The 17,003-nt window shown below is 39.3% G+C and overlaps 1 protein-coding gene across 1 annotated transcript in view; it reads left to right on the forward strand.

Annotated features, from left to right (window-relative positions):
* Positions 1-6,252: 6,252 nt before the first annotated feature.
* Positions 6,253-17,003, forward strand: part of LOC145978696 (uncharacterized) — a 68,507-nt gene continuing 57,756 nt past the window's right edge. The window contains exon 1 of the mRNA XM_083111495.1: positions 6,253-6,392. Coding sequence (XP_082967621.1) covers positions 6,375-6,392 — 18 coding nt within the window. The 5' untranslated portion in view covers positions 6,253-6,374. The remainder of the gene's footprint in view (positions 6,393-17,003) is intronic.

Consider the following 17,003-nt stretch of genomic DNA (forward strand, 5'->3'; position numbering starts at 1 on the left):
CCCAAAAACCCTTGGTGATTTTTTCGAGTAAGGTGTTGGCAACACTGCGAGAAAATGAGGCTCATGCCTTACGAGAGAAATCCATTAAGGCGAGCCTCACCGAGCCTCATTTTCGGTTGGCCAACCGGGTTGATTACTCTACTATTTATCGAAATTTACCGTAACCTATGTAGTGCAAAATAAGAATTTTCACATTCTTCACTTTATTTATAAAGCTTTTTTTACTTTATTTTCCATAAAGCAATTTCAGTTTGTGTTTCATTTCTGTTGCGCAAGTTATGATCAAATATTTTTGGGCAATTAAGAGAAAATACACTGAGAAGATTACATCAGTTGCACAGTACATATCAATACTTAGTTTATGTATAATTATTACAAGGAAATAATGTGTATAACCAAGCGCGTATTTAAGGTGGGTTCAACGGGTCCACCCCCTTTGGTTCAGTAAAATTACCAGTTACCTGTTCATCCGCTTGTTCATAAAAATTTCTTCGGACTTATTTTATTCTCTTATATTAGAGACGTGGGACGGGATACGCATGGGTAGGAAATTACGTAATTCCACACACCAGAAGGGACTGCAGACCAAATGTCTGCAATTTCCTAATAGTTTCGTAATTTCTGTGTTAAGAAACTGCATTGAGACTGTCAAATCAGTTATTTTCCCCCCATTCGAGTCATCTTAAAGATATTTGGTTTTTAAGAACGCAGGGACACAAGATGAACAGAAAAGTATCAATACTAGCGTGACTTTGTGACTACATACACACAACTTTGTAGGATCCAGCACCCCCTTCTCCCCAACAAGGTTCCGACCAGCAGTGTCCTGGATTTTCACTTACGATATAAAGCAACCCTAATCATACCAAAAGTTTGATCCATCCCCCTCCCCCCACGTGAACTATATACGTCGATGTGTATAACAATATCCCATACTGAAATGGTACGATATATTTTGTACTGCGAAAAAAGCCGCTTCATCTCGTTACCCGAACGCATTAATTCACCACTAAGGATCCTATCGAGACGAGACATGGCAGCCTTGGTCTCGTTCTCGTTGAGACTTGTAAATGTCTGTCTCGTGTTTATTTGTAAATGTCTCATTGACAGTCTCGTCTCGATTTATAAACATCCGTCTCGTTTTGGGAGGGCAATTCTCGTTCTCGTCTCAAGTCTCGAAAAATATAGAATTAACAAAGTATGCAAAGACTTATCATTATAAATAATAACAATAAATAAACTTTCTTAATGTTTTTTTTTACTCCTCGTTTCGACGGTACGAGCCCTCGCAAACTGAATATTATCCTGCTTACATATGCAAACCAAACCGCAGATTCAGAATTACCAGGAATGAACTGGCGTTGTAATTGTTATACACAAAATTCATGATTTATCTGAGGAAGTCGCATGTTCCAGGTTTGACTGTCGACCTGGGCATGACTGTTTCCTTGTAAGTGACATTTCATTGAACTGAAAATTGTTACATGGGAGGATGTTTGCTCGAGACTTTGGGGACAGCTAGGGGGATGCTTCTATTGTGAATGTTAGTGTTGCTTACGAGACGAGACATTTTCAGTCTCGTCTCATAAAAGGAGATGGGACAAGTGAATGTTTTCGAAATGAGAAGGGCAGGTTGGGTGATACTTAGATTGTGCTTGTTGGTGCTGGTGGAAGTGTGTGTGTGGGGGGGGGGGTGTCCTTCTGCACCCCGACTTCGAATACTGCTTGTAGTCATTCATCTTCATTGTAACGATTAGCCAAAAGTGGGAAGAAATTTGATGTTAGAGAAGATACATACTAAATTAACCATGCGTTCTCATCGTTGAGGTTAAGCAAAGTGACAGAAAAGCGACGTAAAAGTAGGCTAAATACAAAAATTTGCAATATATATTAATTGAAGAAAACTGTCATTTACTGCAGGAAATTTGAAAACTCCCTGTACCATTTTATACCGTATCACCTCTTATACTGCAGAAATTGCCGTGTAAATCAGAGTGTTGTAAACGTATTATCTTAAAATTTGCGATGAAAATATTATGACGAAAATAATTGTAATTCCAGAAAAGGCATTCCTATAACATTAAGTTCTTGCCAGTCAGAACCAACCTATGTATTCGCAATGAACAATGCTGTTCACGTGTTCAGCCATTGACTGTTACAAGTTTTGCTTTGTCACCCTAATGGGAAAACCCTCTACTGAGTGGCTGAATTATAGTAAATACTGCTATACTGCTAAGGCATAATTCATCTCCAAGAAATGGAGCACAGATTTTTGCACTGGAAGTTACAAGATACTTGTTTTTCACAGTAACAAGTGACTTTGCTGTTGCTTCCGCGGCTCATGCTAAGTTGACGGGACGAGCAGAAGTCCTGCCTGCACGCATTTCTAAGTGATGACGTCAGTAGACCTCCTGTCTGTGGAGAGGACGTCTTCAAATCCGTGACGTAGGAGGTGAATTTCAGCGGTGTTTGAAGTCGTGTTTCTCGAGAACCAAAACAAATATAGCCGAGATATTTTGCACATCTCATGTTTGTGTCATTATCTGTAAAATGAATGGATTTAAGACGTTTTTCATGTCAAAGTGGAAATGTCCATTGGAGTTTTCTATATAATTTCACGACACTCAGATCCACAACACTTAATCTATCTCAGTAATATTTTAAAATTCTTCAAACAACCAACTTAGAGCTGTTTTCTACTTCAACTTAATGCAATTTTTAATATTCTTTGTACAACAAACCAGCACCTCAAATTGGATTTTTTAAAAAGTGCATACATTCACGTATCCCTCCGATTAGACAGGCTTTGCAGAATATCACAGAAATTGAATGTTTTAGTTAGAAGATTTTTAAAGAAAGGAAAGCCATTTTCAACTGTCGAGACAAAGGTTCAGCCGACTCTTAATCCTAAGCCTTGTTTATAAAGAAAAATTAAACAAAAATTAAACTGTCCTTTAAACATTTCGCTGTGGTACCAGTATCAGGGTTGGCATGTTTAAAACACTTTGTTTTAAACGTTTAAAACACTTTGTTTTAAACGTTTAAAACACACGGCTTTGTTTTTTTTACAAATGTTTTAAACATGTTTTTTTTAGAAGTGTTTAAAACACATTTCGGTACTTGATATGTTATAGTCTGTGATATTTTTTTTGTTTGGCAACCCTGCCTTTTCATTGAATCAGTGTCAATTAATCCGTGCTTTACGGGTTTTGTTTATGGCACAATACGTGAGCACCTTATGTTCTGACGTCAAAGGAGAAGGCTTTTTAATTTTAGGCTAAGTGCCTACGTTGTTAGGCTAGGCAGGCTAGCTGTGTATGCACAAGGTAGCAAAACTGTCGTGCGACAAGATAGACCCGTGCTTTACTGTAGAATTCGAAACTTCTTAGTTCCTTGTTTCATACCGTCCTATAAAGCCCCTATCACACGGAACTGGATTTCTAGTTAGTTGGACTAACTTTCTGGGTAGTAATCATGGCCGCCTGGCTGACTGCTTGACTGGTTTTGAGGAATAGGACATGTTCTAATTGCTACTAACTTCTTCGACTAGATTCTGTGGAACAGCCAATCAGAGCAAAGTTTGGCCATGTGAAGATATTCTGTGAGTTTGTAAAGTAGCCTTTTTTTGTCTGTGGCTTCCGAGTGCATACAACACGAAAGGCATGTGTACAATTGAAAAAGCTAAAATATTCTTCCATACGTGTATAGTAAACGTTGTAAAGTACGTATTTTATCAGCGCCGTTCTTCTATACCTAAAACCATTTAATGCGATGCGATATTCCTCTCGGTTGGATAGTTATCGTATTTTAAAAGTGTGAAGTGATACGTTGTTTACATCTCGCGCGGCCGCCATTATGGAAACGAAAGACTATCGACAAGTACGGTATAACAAGTACCGTGTGAGGCGAAAACTAGCAAATGGGTAGCCAGTCCAGCGTCAACTAGAGCATTCCAAATAGAAATCCAGTTCCGTGTGATAGGGGCTTAAATTTGAGACTGGTGGAAGCTAGTAGCTAATATCTAAATACACAATGCATGATTTTGATCATGACGTGAATTTTTTTCTCTTGCGATACAATTCATTGGTTTGTATAACTGAATGAAGAGCAGATGCTTACTTTTGGTAACATAATTTTGTACTTGGAAACAGTGGCGGCCGGCGGCAACTATGATGGGTAGTGCCAACGTGATCAACAAATCGAAAAAAAAAACCCTCTGCAATGCCACCCCCTCCCCTTGCGGTTTCGCCACTGTCCAAGATGTTTATTCTCGTTTGGTAACGTGGAAAACAACGTGCGTTTAAGTAATAACGCACTAATCCGATTCATCTTCACTCACTAACCTATCTTTAAACACTACAGGACACTTCCCTAAAAATATAACAATTACAAGAGGAATGGAAAAACAAATCCTATCACCTTCTGCTCCTCCATACACACGTATTCTAACTGGATGTCGAAAATATCTTTGTTATGAAAAGAAATTGTCGAAATGCCAAAGGAAACTCGCATCATCATTGGATTTTTCACATTCATATTTTTAAGAAAGTCTGAATGGCCTTCTTGGTGCATCTATCAACAATATTATTAAAAATGTTCATTTAGCTTTGGAAAAGTACTAGGTTCATTTCTCCAAAATTAGGCAGAAATTGCTTCCCTTCCCCAACGGGTCTTACAAATTAGGTCGTATTTAGCGACTTGTCTCTGAAGGTGGCAACTGTGTCAACACTGCGAAAGTCCCCCCGCCTTGCCAGGCCAAGACGGGCCCGGTTTCTTATGGCTAACCCTGCCCCCTGCCACTTTGTTCTCAACTCATGGTGGAAATGTTCCTCGGTGAGACATTTTCAACCCTCTGCACGTGTGTCAACGTGGTTAGGCCAGCTCTTGGGCGGCACGGACTGTTGCCTCGCAAGGGTACGAACGAAACAGCTGGCGATGCAGTGAGGAGGTTTAGGCGGTCGTCACGTCAGCTTGCCCGATTGCAAGATTCGAATCCCCTTGTCTGTAATCTATCAATGTATTCATTTAACAATACTTGGCGAGGTATACGTTTCTTCTGAGGGTAGTGTCATGGCACGGCGGCTCTACCCCTGCCACTGCGTTGGAAAGATAAATTGATCTGGAGAATCTATTATGACACTGCAGGTTGTTTTCTGCTATATAAACTGTTCAGGCGGCAGAAAATATTTCACCCTGATTTTTCCAGGACGAGGATAGTAATTCTATAATATTTAGTTTCTTGAAACTTAGATGAATATGAATCCTAACCTAGTTCAGCAGTGGTGGAAAAAGGGCGGCTATTACCCCCAACTTTTGTCCCTGCAGTAGAGGTGTGCGGGATCTCGAAAAGTCGGGACCGGGATCGGGAAAGAAAATTTCCGTCCCGATCCCGACTTCGGGAAAGACTTCCCGACTTTTCGGGATCCCAAGCAGTAAGAAAATGCTGAATGGTCATTTTAAAAAGTCGTCAACTCTCGATGTTTTCTGCATTGTAAATGTCTGGAACTTTTCGGAAATTGTTAGTATTTGTACTAGAAGTGCAAAAATAAGCACTTAAGATGGAAAGTACGTGTAGAATTCGAGATTTCAAGAGCTTTGGGAAATTTCGAACATATCCCGTCCAGAAAATTTCCCGACTTTGTCGTGAAATTGAGAATTTTCCCCGTCCCGAATGTCGGGATTTAAAGAATTTCCCGTCCCGACCCAAAAAATTCTGTCCTGCATACCCCTACCCTGCAGTATGGTAAACCTTATCTCCAAAGGGAAATAAACTGTCCTTGCTGCCACTGTACTCATAAAAATGAGTATTTTTTTCTTCAACGACTTTAACTATTTTACTGGGAAAAGGTTGACTTTCTTTTGTTTAAAACATGTTTTTTTAACTCATGTTTAAAACTGTGTTTAAAACAAAAAAACATGTTTTAAACAAAAAAAAACAGTTTGCTTTGTTCTTTTTTAAAAAAAACATAAATTTTGCCAACCCTGGCCAGTATTCACTCCACTGCCCCACCTGTTAACGATGCCCGACCACACAACTTATGTATGGCGTGTGGGTGCATGATTTGTAGTTTATCCTTGGTATTACCAGGTATTATCCTCCCCTAAAAAAAACAGAAACACATTGTATTGTTGTTTTTATCTAAAATGTATTTAGAACGATGATTTTTTTAAATGGGGATAATGTGTCGCATGTGAAAGAAGTTTATGCAGTTAGCAACTTGGTAACACTGACTCATGAAGGGGCGGTGTGATATGAAAGTAGATGTCAATTTGTGCGTTACGTTAGAATTGTATTTTTGAAACTAACGTGAGGGTGTGCCCTTTTTATAGTTCTGAGTGCTTGCTAAGTAATATATTTGGTTTAACTTCATGAAATGGATCCTTTTACGCAGGTACCAGTTATAAATATAAAGAGTTAAATTCGTATGATCAGTTATGGTTATTTCAGAATGTAATGAAATTCATTCCCTTTTACAACAATTGCTGATGAAATTGTACTTGGTTATTATAATTTTACGTTGAGGGAATTCGTGGTAGTTATTCATATAGCTATAGTTTAGGATTGCATATGTGAATAAAGCTCTTTGAGAGCACTTTTTTTATTTAAAAAGTGGGTATGACTTGAGATGACCGGACCCCTCTCCGATTTTCTTCATATTTGACATACTCACTAATTGAGGCCTCCTAATCACGAATCTGAAGTTAAAAATTGTCGGTCACGTCTAGAAATTGCGAACCATTGGCGCGTGGTAGTATCAGGAATATATATATTTGGTTGTGAAACAAAAAATTTCACGAAAATCGACAGTTTCCATTCCGAAAACTAACGCCTTATTTTCGCTTATTTTGCAATTTCTAGACGTTTCCGACAAATTTTAACTTCAGATTCGTGATTGGGAGGCCTCAATTAGTGAATATGCCAAATATGAAGAAAATCGGAGAGGGGTCCTGTCATCTCAAGTCGTTCCGTGTTTTTTCCCATCGCTTAATTTTTTTCGCTGGTAAATCGTGTATTTTTGAAGATTAATGTCTGTCCAATGCACGAAAGCTGTTGCCTCCACTACGTGAACCAAATGTTGCATCCGTTTGATGATGTAACCCCCGGTCAGTGTTTCCAACCACACCGTTGTTTTCCAAGAACATGACAATTTTAACTGTTTACCTAACCTTGCCGTGCATGGTTCGTGGGGTTTTCGAACCTGGAAGAACATACAAAATCAGTAACACGAAAGTAGGTATTTTTCGGTGAAGAAGGTTGGAAACACTGCACACCTGCTGATCATAGACAATGCTAGTCAAGATTTGCCCGCCATATTGTGTGTAACTCAACCAAAAATACGAACGAACAATAATTACTCGATATGTGGAAAATTGAAATTATTTTTGTGAAAAAACGAAATCCCACCTTCAAGAATCCTTAGCAATGCAGAATACGTAAGTACCAATGTGAAAAAGAAGAAAATAAAGGAATTTCAGATGTTTCGCGGATACTAAAATTTTAATCACTATTTTTAAAATGCACATGTAATATTAAGTGGAGGGATACATTTGTAACAATCTCCTTTAATATTTTATTTTAATCAAAATCAAAAAAGAACATTGTAAGACAGTTACTGCAAGGAAAAACTTAATTGATTTAATTCTACGTAATATAACTTCGTAATAAGAAATGGAGACGTGCTAAATAAATAGTTCGGTAAAAAATTACAGTAGAGCATCGATTATCCGAACGTCGGTCAACCGAACGACCGCTTAACCGAACTGTGTACTCGCTCGCACCTGTTACTCTCCCACCCTACCGTCCATCATCCCCCTCACTCCCAAACCAAGTTTCCCACAGTAGTCGCCGCACTGAGCCACCGCTGGCGGAACATTGCTTCTAATGGGGCCTTCATAAGGCGCTGCTGACCGGCCAAGCCGCCAGTCGCTGTGTTTCAACAATCAGCACACTTCTGTCGGTTTGGCACTGGCTGTAGAAGTAGCGGCAGTATCAAAGCTGTTCACAGCAACAGCTGCGCCAGCTTAGAGTTGAGGCGTGCCGCTCCACGCAGTTTGAAGGATTGCGTGCCCCCAAGAAGAGCTTCTCACGGTGCAAACATGTACAGTTCGATTATCCGAACAAACCAGTTTTCCGAACACCCATGTCCCCCAATTACTTCGGATAATCGACGCTCTACTGTACTATCCTTCGGACACCTATAACTTCTTCATTTTGTCAATTTTTGACTCGTACTTACCTATGTGCTTTGCGGAACATTCCTTAAGGTGTATTGACGTTCTTTTGATCAAAGTAATTGCAATTTTTCACATTCTTTCTCGTAGTCTTATTTTGACTTGCCTGAGACACAATATGGCGCGTACACCTTCCTACATAATCGCGCGTCGTGCTTGTGTTTTGTGTTCGTTATGCAGTGTTTCAACCTTTGGAACCCAAGAAATACCCGTGAACAACGCTCATCTGATCATTTTTTTTAAAACTTTTTCGCATTGTTTTACGAAGAAAATTGAAATGTTTCGTGGCTCTATCTGTGAATGGTTTTTGGGGCTATCCATCCTGGAATCTGTGGGAAATTTAAACTAAAAAATTATTTTCGTTTGAAATTTTTGGGTCCAAATTTCCCACAGATTCCGGGCTCTGTCCCTGGGTTATTTGACCTACCGCTACTGTGGCTCCGCTCCGGCTCCCTGGCTTTCTCTATAGAATCCCTGTTAAAGGCATGTTAGAAATTGGCCGGAGCCACCTGCCCCCAAATGAGCCCCAAACTTTTAAATTTGAAGAAATCCCTTTTCAGGATAGGGAAAACTTACCTGATTTTCACCACGCATCCACGACACGTCATATTAGGCATATACCCACAGCCCATTCCTTCGAGTAGCTTACATTCACTGCCACATTTTCGACATTTCTTTCCTACCTTCACGATCCCGTGTTCAATTAAATTAAAAAATCCACTGGATCTTCCACACCCGGTACGAATTTCGCCATGCATCCATGACACGTCATGTTTCTAACTTTCGTTGCAAACACAGACAGTTCGAAACACTGGATACCCAATGAACATGAACAAAACACAATCACGACGCGTGATGATGTGAACGTGCCAAAGGCTATTGTCCATCGTAGAATTAATTTACAACAAAACATGAATTTCCCCTATCATACATTCCCACATCACACAAAACACCTTCCCAATGTTAGACAATGCTACAGGAATTATTACGGTAAGTAGTTTCTTCTGTAAAAATGAAGAAATCTGTCTGATCAATAGTAAACAGTACCCTATCCTCATCAATGACACTTTCTTTGGCGCAAGTTCCTTTTGTTTTATTACGATTTCGTCATGCTATGCATGCATTTTTAGCTTGGTTTGATTTCGAGGTACTTATACGGACTACCTCATTTGTCTACATTAAATTACGTTTCCCTCGCAAACATGAGTCATTCAGTTAGGTTAGATTCCATAAGCGGGAATACGATTTGGAGGTAGCCCTTGTAATACTAAAGTACCGATTTCAATTTACTTCTGTTAACACATACTGTGGAGTTTTAGCGATTATTTAAGATTTTCTTCAATATATCGTATCAATCCCTAAGATTATATGTTTATTTTATTAAGTCTCTGAATGCTTCACGTTGACCAGGGCATTCACCAGGGCTATGCAAACCACCTGAGCTTTCAGGAAAACAGGTAGTTCCTTCTGTTTATAGAGTCAGCGGTTTGCATACTGGCAAATAATAACACGATTCGGCATGGAGGAAGAGCTCGATGGCCTAGTGATATAGAGGTGAGACAAGCTGAGAGGGTACTGACTTTTGGATTGGAGTTGAGAAGGGAGAAGTGGTTAGGAGAGCAGTAGGTCAGAAGTGAGACGACGCTCTGGTCGACAAATTGAGAAGCCAACAGAGGACTTCGTATATTCTATTCAGCCTAATTCATCAGATAGACAGGTAATTATCCTAACACCCAGCCATGATTCAGGTTCAACGGTTCACAAAACCCAACGAGTGACCATTGTCTTTTCTGCAGTTTAGTTCCTCAGTTTGATTTTGTACCTTTCGCATTGCCAAGCGTTAACTCGTCAAGCCAATGACAAGTGCTCTCATCAGAGGATGAATGATGAGTAACATACATCACCCATTGATTAATTGGTTAACATTCTAGGTACTCGTAAGATGCCACGAACTTTACGGTTCGTTACGTGGTGGAGGTGCAGGCCAGGTTTGGTTTTCTTAGCATTAAAATTACAGTTCCTAAATGCATTCTACTAAGGTTCAGATTTACTTTCCACTAGTCTGCGATGCTTAGTCACTTGTCAACAGAAAATATATTGTCTATGGGAAGTGCGCATGCTTGCGTAAGGTAATTTTTAAGTTGCAGGGTTCCCACACACCTGGGAAAACCTGGAAATCTCAGGGAATTTGAAAGAGGTAAAATTCTCAGGGAAAATCACCTACTTGATCAATGAGTCACATTGAAGTACATCTGAAAGGCTAGAATATGCTCCAACCTGTTGATTTTCTTCACACAAACTGCTTTGAAGACATAGGCTTGTAACATATGTATATTTTCCATTACAGATTGATTGATAGTATGTCCATTTGTAAATTTCTGTTTCTCAAAAGTGTGAAAATATTTGTTCTATATGTGGTATGTTTGGAATGTTATTTTGTGCACTGCAATACAGTTCGAAATGACGTTAACTTGGACAAATATCTGTACCTATAGTCCTTAATTATATGTGCATGGGGATTCTTCATTTAGTTTGATTTCAGAAAGTGATCTGATATGTAAGTATTTCCCAGTACTGATATAAAATTTACTGATTCCGATAACTGACCCAATGCAAAATTGCAAATGATTCTTCCAAAACATTTATTCACCTTCTCAATTAATGTATGTAACCAAGTGATTCAATATGATTTACTTTAATAATGAACTGCTTGTTTAGACATTTAAATCACAAAAACATGACATACAAATTGTATTTTTTTATTCATAAAAGTAATTCAAAATGGCTAAAATTATCAGTAATATTACTGATACACAGATATGCCCATACCAATAAAGTAACAATTAGTTTGCTTCTGCTGGGTCCCCAGTCATGTAGGCATCAAGGGGAACGATGGAGCTGATGCTACCTCTAAGTCTGCTGATGCAGATGGCGACCTTCTCGTCCACCTTGTTCTAGTTTTCTATCTCGCCGAGTATAAGTCGTCTTAACTCTGTTTCGAATCTGACACAACCGTCTCACACATTGCCATTTGCTGCAAGAGCTGGACCCTCTCCTCTGCCATACCTGTAACGTTGTATTAAGTGTTTGGCACATTCTTCTCGCATGTGCTGATTTTAATTTCCTCACCGCGGTGGCTCAGTCGGTAACGCGTCTGACTACCATGCTCAAGGTCCCGGGTTCGATCCCCGGCCGGTTCAAATCCGTGAACTTTTCTAACGATGGAAGCGGCCCCGGCGCCCACCCAGCGTCGAATAACATGGGTACCTGGGGGGTAAAGGCGGTCAGGGGCGTGATGCTGATCACATCACCCCCACTCACGACCGGATCAAGAAAGTGTGGGGCGTTACCCCCACACCCCCTATACGCCTTCATGGCATGGTGCTATGCACAGGGGAACACTTTACTTTACTTTACAGACAGAGTTTTTAACCTTCCCAACGGTTTATCATCTATCCATGCTGGTAGATGATGACAGTGTTTTTCCAAATGTTTTTATCTTTTTTGAGAAGAGCGGGCCTTTTACACTGTTTCTGAGGAAGTTTGTACACTATCCTTGCCTTTTTAAATTTTGCGTTTGTCCTGTGCAACCCAAACTTGCATTTTTAACCTTCCTCAAAGGTCTCTTTACACCCCATTTTTAGTTTTAAAAATGGAGATTTTTCCCATATACAGTAATCCGGCAGATATCAGACCAGAGGAATGCTGGATTAACGAAAACGCCGGAATTAGTGGAGGTTCATTTAAAGAAACCCATTTTAATAGCAAAACCTATGTTTATTGCACAAAATATGTACGTATATTAAAATTCACGCTGCCCACTTGCTCAATGCTGCACTACTGGAGGGGCCGGATTATAGAGGGACCACTGTACTTAGAAGGTTGCAATATGGCCACAAAAGCCAAAGCACCCAAATATCAATCAGCTAGTCCATCTTATCTCTAATAAGGTGGTGATGTTATGGCTATGAGGGAAAAGGGAAGCTATTGTAAAAAAAATAATAAACAATACTGCACTGTGTATTGACTACTGTGGAAAAAAATGGAAGATTCTGGAAAACTCAGGGAAAATACACTTCAACTTCATGTGGGAACAGTGAGTTGTTTTTCCAACATAAATAACTTTTTTCAAAATCCAAACAGTGCTCATTACTCTAAGGAAGGTTCAAATTTCGTGTGACAATGATCGTCAAAATTCTACGATGTTTAGTGTTCCTGCTAAGAGAATCTGAAATAAATCATAAAACAATCTGAACCGTTACCATACGAGGAAGCATTTTCAAACTTCATGATGTGTCCTTCATTGTGACCATGTAGTATCAGAGATCCTTTATATTCTGAACTGTTTTTAACCTATATATGGCTACATGAGCTTCGATCAGCTGCATTTGTTGTTCCATCAAGTTCTGAAGTATTTTAAGAGCTGAACAATTGCCTTTCCAATCTGGAAATTACACAGTACCCCAGCCTGTTAGTGCACACAGAGGAAGCAATTGTTCATATTTATCTCAAAGTTTTGATACACCACAATTTGTCAATTACTTGGCCATTAAATCTCTTCATTGTAATAATAGCAGCCGGTTTATATTTCCAATAGAAGTAAGGAAGTAACACTTAACACATTTGTATCATCACTAATTAATCTGAACATGAGTTTTTCCCTGCCAAATTTATAGCCTATAATGATTAATTAATCAAGTTTACATCTGCTTCATAGCCAAACTTGCATTCTTCCTCAATCAGAAATACTTATGTTCGTTCGTATTGGCAATAGCGTGTTATTTCTCAATGAAACCTTGGAAGCTAAAATTCCTTCATTAGTCCTTTTGCAAACTTGAGATTGTACGGAACAATCAGATTTCAAACAGAACGTATACACCTTGCTTCCTGCATGCATGGATATGGATAATATTCTGAATCAAGTTCTGAACAGAGCCATCAAATGGTAATTCCACATGTTAAAGCATAGCATTTCCATCCACAAGTTGGATATTTCTTTCTTAGACAATTAGTTTGCTTCTGCTGGGTCCCCAGTCATGTAGGCATCAAGGGGAACGATGGAGCTGATACCAATAGAGTAACTTCTTCTACCTTCATACAGTACATTTCTAATAGCTAATTACCTTCTCTCTATGATCGAATAAACAAATGAATAAAGACAACATGTATAATTAGAACATTCACCCATAAAGGGCCAGTAGCAGATTGATTGATCCCTTTTGTGTAGCTCACTCTGAAAACCCTCAACTGTAGTAACATTGCCCCTAATAATATCTGACTTATTCCACATCAAATCACCCAAAAGATTTCAAATTTTAGTGAAACTTAGTGTAGGCTATTTGTTAATACTACCAAGGTATGAACATATGCAAAATTTTTCTTCTGTAGGTGGTTGTGGTAGCCTGTGGTGGTTAAAAGAAAAAAAAAATGTGTCAGAATCAAATTGACATATTTTGATTTTTTTCTTAAGTCCATAGACATATGAGGTTTGGCTAGAGAAAACCGGATTGATGTTGCTATTGGCAAACAACGAATGCGCGAAGGTTGAGCAATGCATGATTCTATACTACCATACCCTGCCTACAGAATGACTAATTGCCCTGGGTGCAAGCCTCTCAGTTTCGCTGTGGCACTTGGACAAAGCGGAACGTGCGTCTGTGCTCCGTCGGAAAAATGCTGAGTATTAAAATGGAACAGCGTGTCAATATGAAGTTCCTTTACAAACTGGGGAAATCCGCAACAGAAGCGTACGACATGTTAAAATCTGTGTACGGGGATGAGTGTTTATCACGCACACAAGTGTTTGAGTGGTTTAAACGGTTTAAAGAAGGACAGGAAATGATCCAAGACAACCCACGTTCAGGACGACCATGCACGTCGAAAACGGAAACAAACATTCAAAAAGTGAGTGATGTGATTCGAAAAAATCGTCGATTGACCATTAGAGCAGTTGCTGAAATCACAGGAATAGACAAAGAAAGTGTTCTACAAATTTTACACGAGAATTTGAACATGAGTAAAGTGTGTTCAAAACTCGTGCCAAGGAACCTGACATTGGAACAGAAGGAAGCTCGAGTGAACATTTGTACGGACACTTTGAAGAACATTGAAACAGACCCTACATTCTTAGAGAGAGTGATAACCTGTGATGAATCGTGGTTTTTCACGTACGACCCTGCCACAAAGCGCCAATCAGTGCATTGGAAGACCCCGAGTTCGCCACGTCACAAGAAAGCTCGCATGAGCAAGTCCAAATTCAAAGCCATGATGATTGTCTTTTTCGACATTTGAGGCATTGTGTACGTTCATTGGGTACCCGAGGGTCAAATTATAAACCAACATCATTGCATTAATGTGCTGAAAACCCTTCGTGACCGAGTAAGAAGACGACAACCTGATTTGTGGCAACGGAAGTCATGGATTCTGCACTAAAACAATGCTCCTGTCCATACGGCCCTGTCAGTGAAGACATTTTTGGCTAAATATGGCATCCCAGTGTTAGAACATCCGCCGTATTCGCCGGACCTTGCTCCCTGTGACTTCTTTTTATTCCCCAGAGTGAAGTCCACCCTAAAAGGAACCAGATTTGAGACAGTAGAAGCTGTGCAAAGAAAAGCGACAGATGTAATGAACATGATCTCCGAAAATGACTGGCAACACTGCTTCCAGCAATGGAAAATTCGTATGGAGCGGTGTACAGATCGTGCAGGGGAGTACTTTGAAGGAGATAAAGTTCCTGTTGTACAAAATGCCGAATAAAAGATTTCATAGCATCAGTCCGGTTTTTTTCTAGCCAAACCTCGTATGTATGTTCCATAAAAAGGCTTGTCACTAAGATTCCTTTGCACTGTGAGTAAAAAATAAAGTATTGTATTGCATATAATGTATTTTTTGTGTCAATGTCTCATGTTTCTAAATTTGCATTATCATTATAAGGCACTGAAATTACCATGCAATTTTTTTTTTTTTAATTTGAAGCTTAAAATATGTTCTGAAAGGCTATGCAGTAAAAATTGTGGTATTTGCGCCACTACTATTAGTAAATCTTCTTTAAACAAGATTTATGTGCATGCATACAGGGTCATTCCATGCCAAATCATCACCAAGAATAATAATTCTTTAACCCCAGCATTTCAGATTTTCATGAAATTTCTTAGAGGACATGAAGTGACTTACACTAGGGATGGCCAGATCCGGATCCTAAAATTTTTCGGATCCGGATCCGCATGCCATCCCATATGAGCGCTTCTTTGGAAAGTAAGAATGTGTTTATAACATATTGTTACCTGCTAATATATATAAATGAATGGCTTATTGCAGAAAGGGACCTGAGTCACATTTTTGAGGTATCGGAGTTAATGGTACTTTTTCATCTCCACTGTCTCTAGCAGCATACTGCAGGGGGGCGCATTGAGGGTTGCAAAATTAACTATTCATTATGGTGAAAATTTGAGCCAACAACAGCAGATTTCTTTCTTACACTCTCAATATTATACGATTTTTCTTGTTTTCCTCAGAATTGTGCAAAAGTGACTCAGGTCCCTTTCTGCAATAAGCCATTCAAATATATACATACACACAAGGGGGCAAAACCCATCTCAAATGTCAAGATGAAGACAAATTGACCGGGGATCTGACCCCTGTGTGCCACTCCGATTTCCATGAAATTTGGCAGGTGTATGGAGGTGCCCAAAGGAAGAAGTACGTGTTTTTGTGTTTCAGCTAAAAAAAAACATTTTTATGGGGCAACCCACTCCCCCCTCAAATGTCAAGATGAGAAATTGAAGTGGGGATCTGACCCCGAAACCACGTAAATATGGCATAGCAAGAAACAGGGGGCATAGGGCCCCTCTATACACCTGCCAAATTTCATGGAAATCTGAGGGGGACACAGGGGTCAGATCCCCATGTCAATTTGTCCTCATCTTGACATTTGAGGCGGGTTTTGCCCCCTAAAACAGTTTTTTAGCTGAAACAAACAAACATGTAAATCTTCCTTTGGGTCCCTCTATACACCTGTGAGGTTTCATGAAAATCGGAGGGGGACACAGGGGTCAAATGCCCACTTAAATTTGTCCTCATTTTGACATTTGAGGGGGTTTGCCCCCTAAAACAGTTTTTTAGCCGAAACAAAAAAAACATTATTTCTTCCTTTGGGCCCCTCTATACACCTGTCAAATTTCATGGAAATCGGAGGGGGACACTTAGATAACCTCCCTTGTTAGTCTCACACTTTGTAACTGTAGAACAATTGTATAATTTTTGTATAACATTTCTATCTTGTTAAATGTGTTAAAGGTTTCATCCTGGAATGGAATGTCTCACGTTTATGTGTGTTTCCATTTACAATACATTCGAATGAATACATATTCGTTTCAATGGCATATACAAAATCACCTCTGACATTTTATGTTAAACAAGTAAGATTATTTTTGTGCACCAGTGTGTTAGCCGATGCGTAGCAAAGTATTTTAGGAACAACACGTGAAAAGAAATCTTGAAGGACTAACTAATGAAAAAATTATTTGTAATCGAAGATCATAATACCTTTTAAGGTGTAGTAATATTATAGTGGGATTGAGATATGAAACTCTCGGATCCAGATTCGAAATTTTTGGATCCGTTTGGCCATCCCTAACTTACACATGTAAACTTTTAGCCCTCAGTGATACATAGTATTCATTCAGCAGGATTGCCAACATAAAAAATGTAAAATTTGTGCTTACAATGTCAAGTAAAAGAACTCATAACTTTACTTCTAATTGTGATAT

This window comes from Lepisma saccharinum, chromosome 1, assembly GCF_977018435.1.
Source record: "Lepisma saccharinum chromosome 1, izLepSacc3.1, whole genome shotgun sequence".
Lineage (NCBI taxonomy): Eukaryota > Metazoa > Arthropoda > Insecta > Zygentoma > Lepismatidae > Lepisma > Lepisma saccharinum.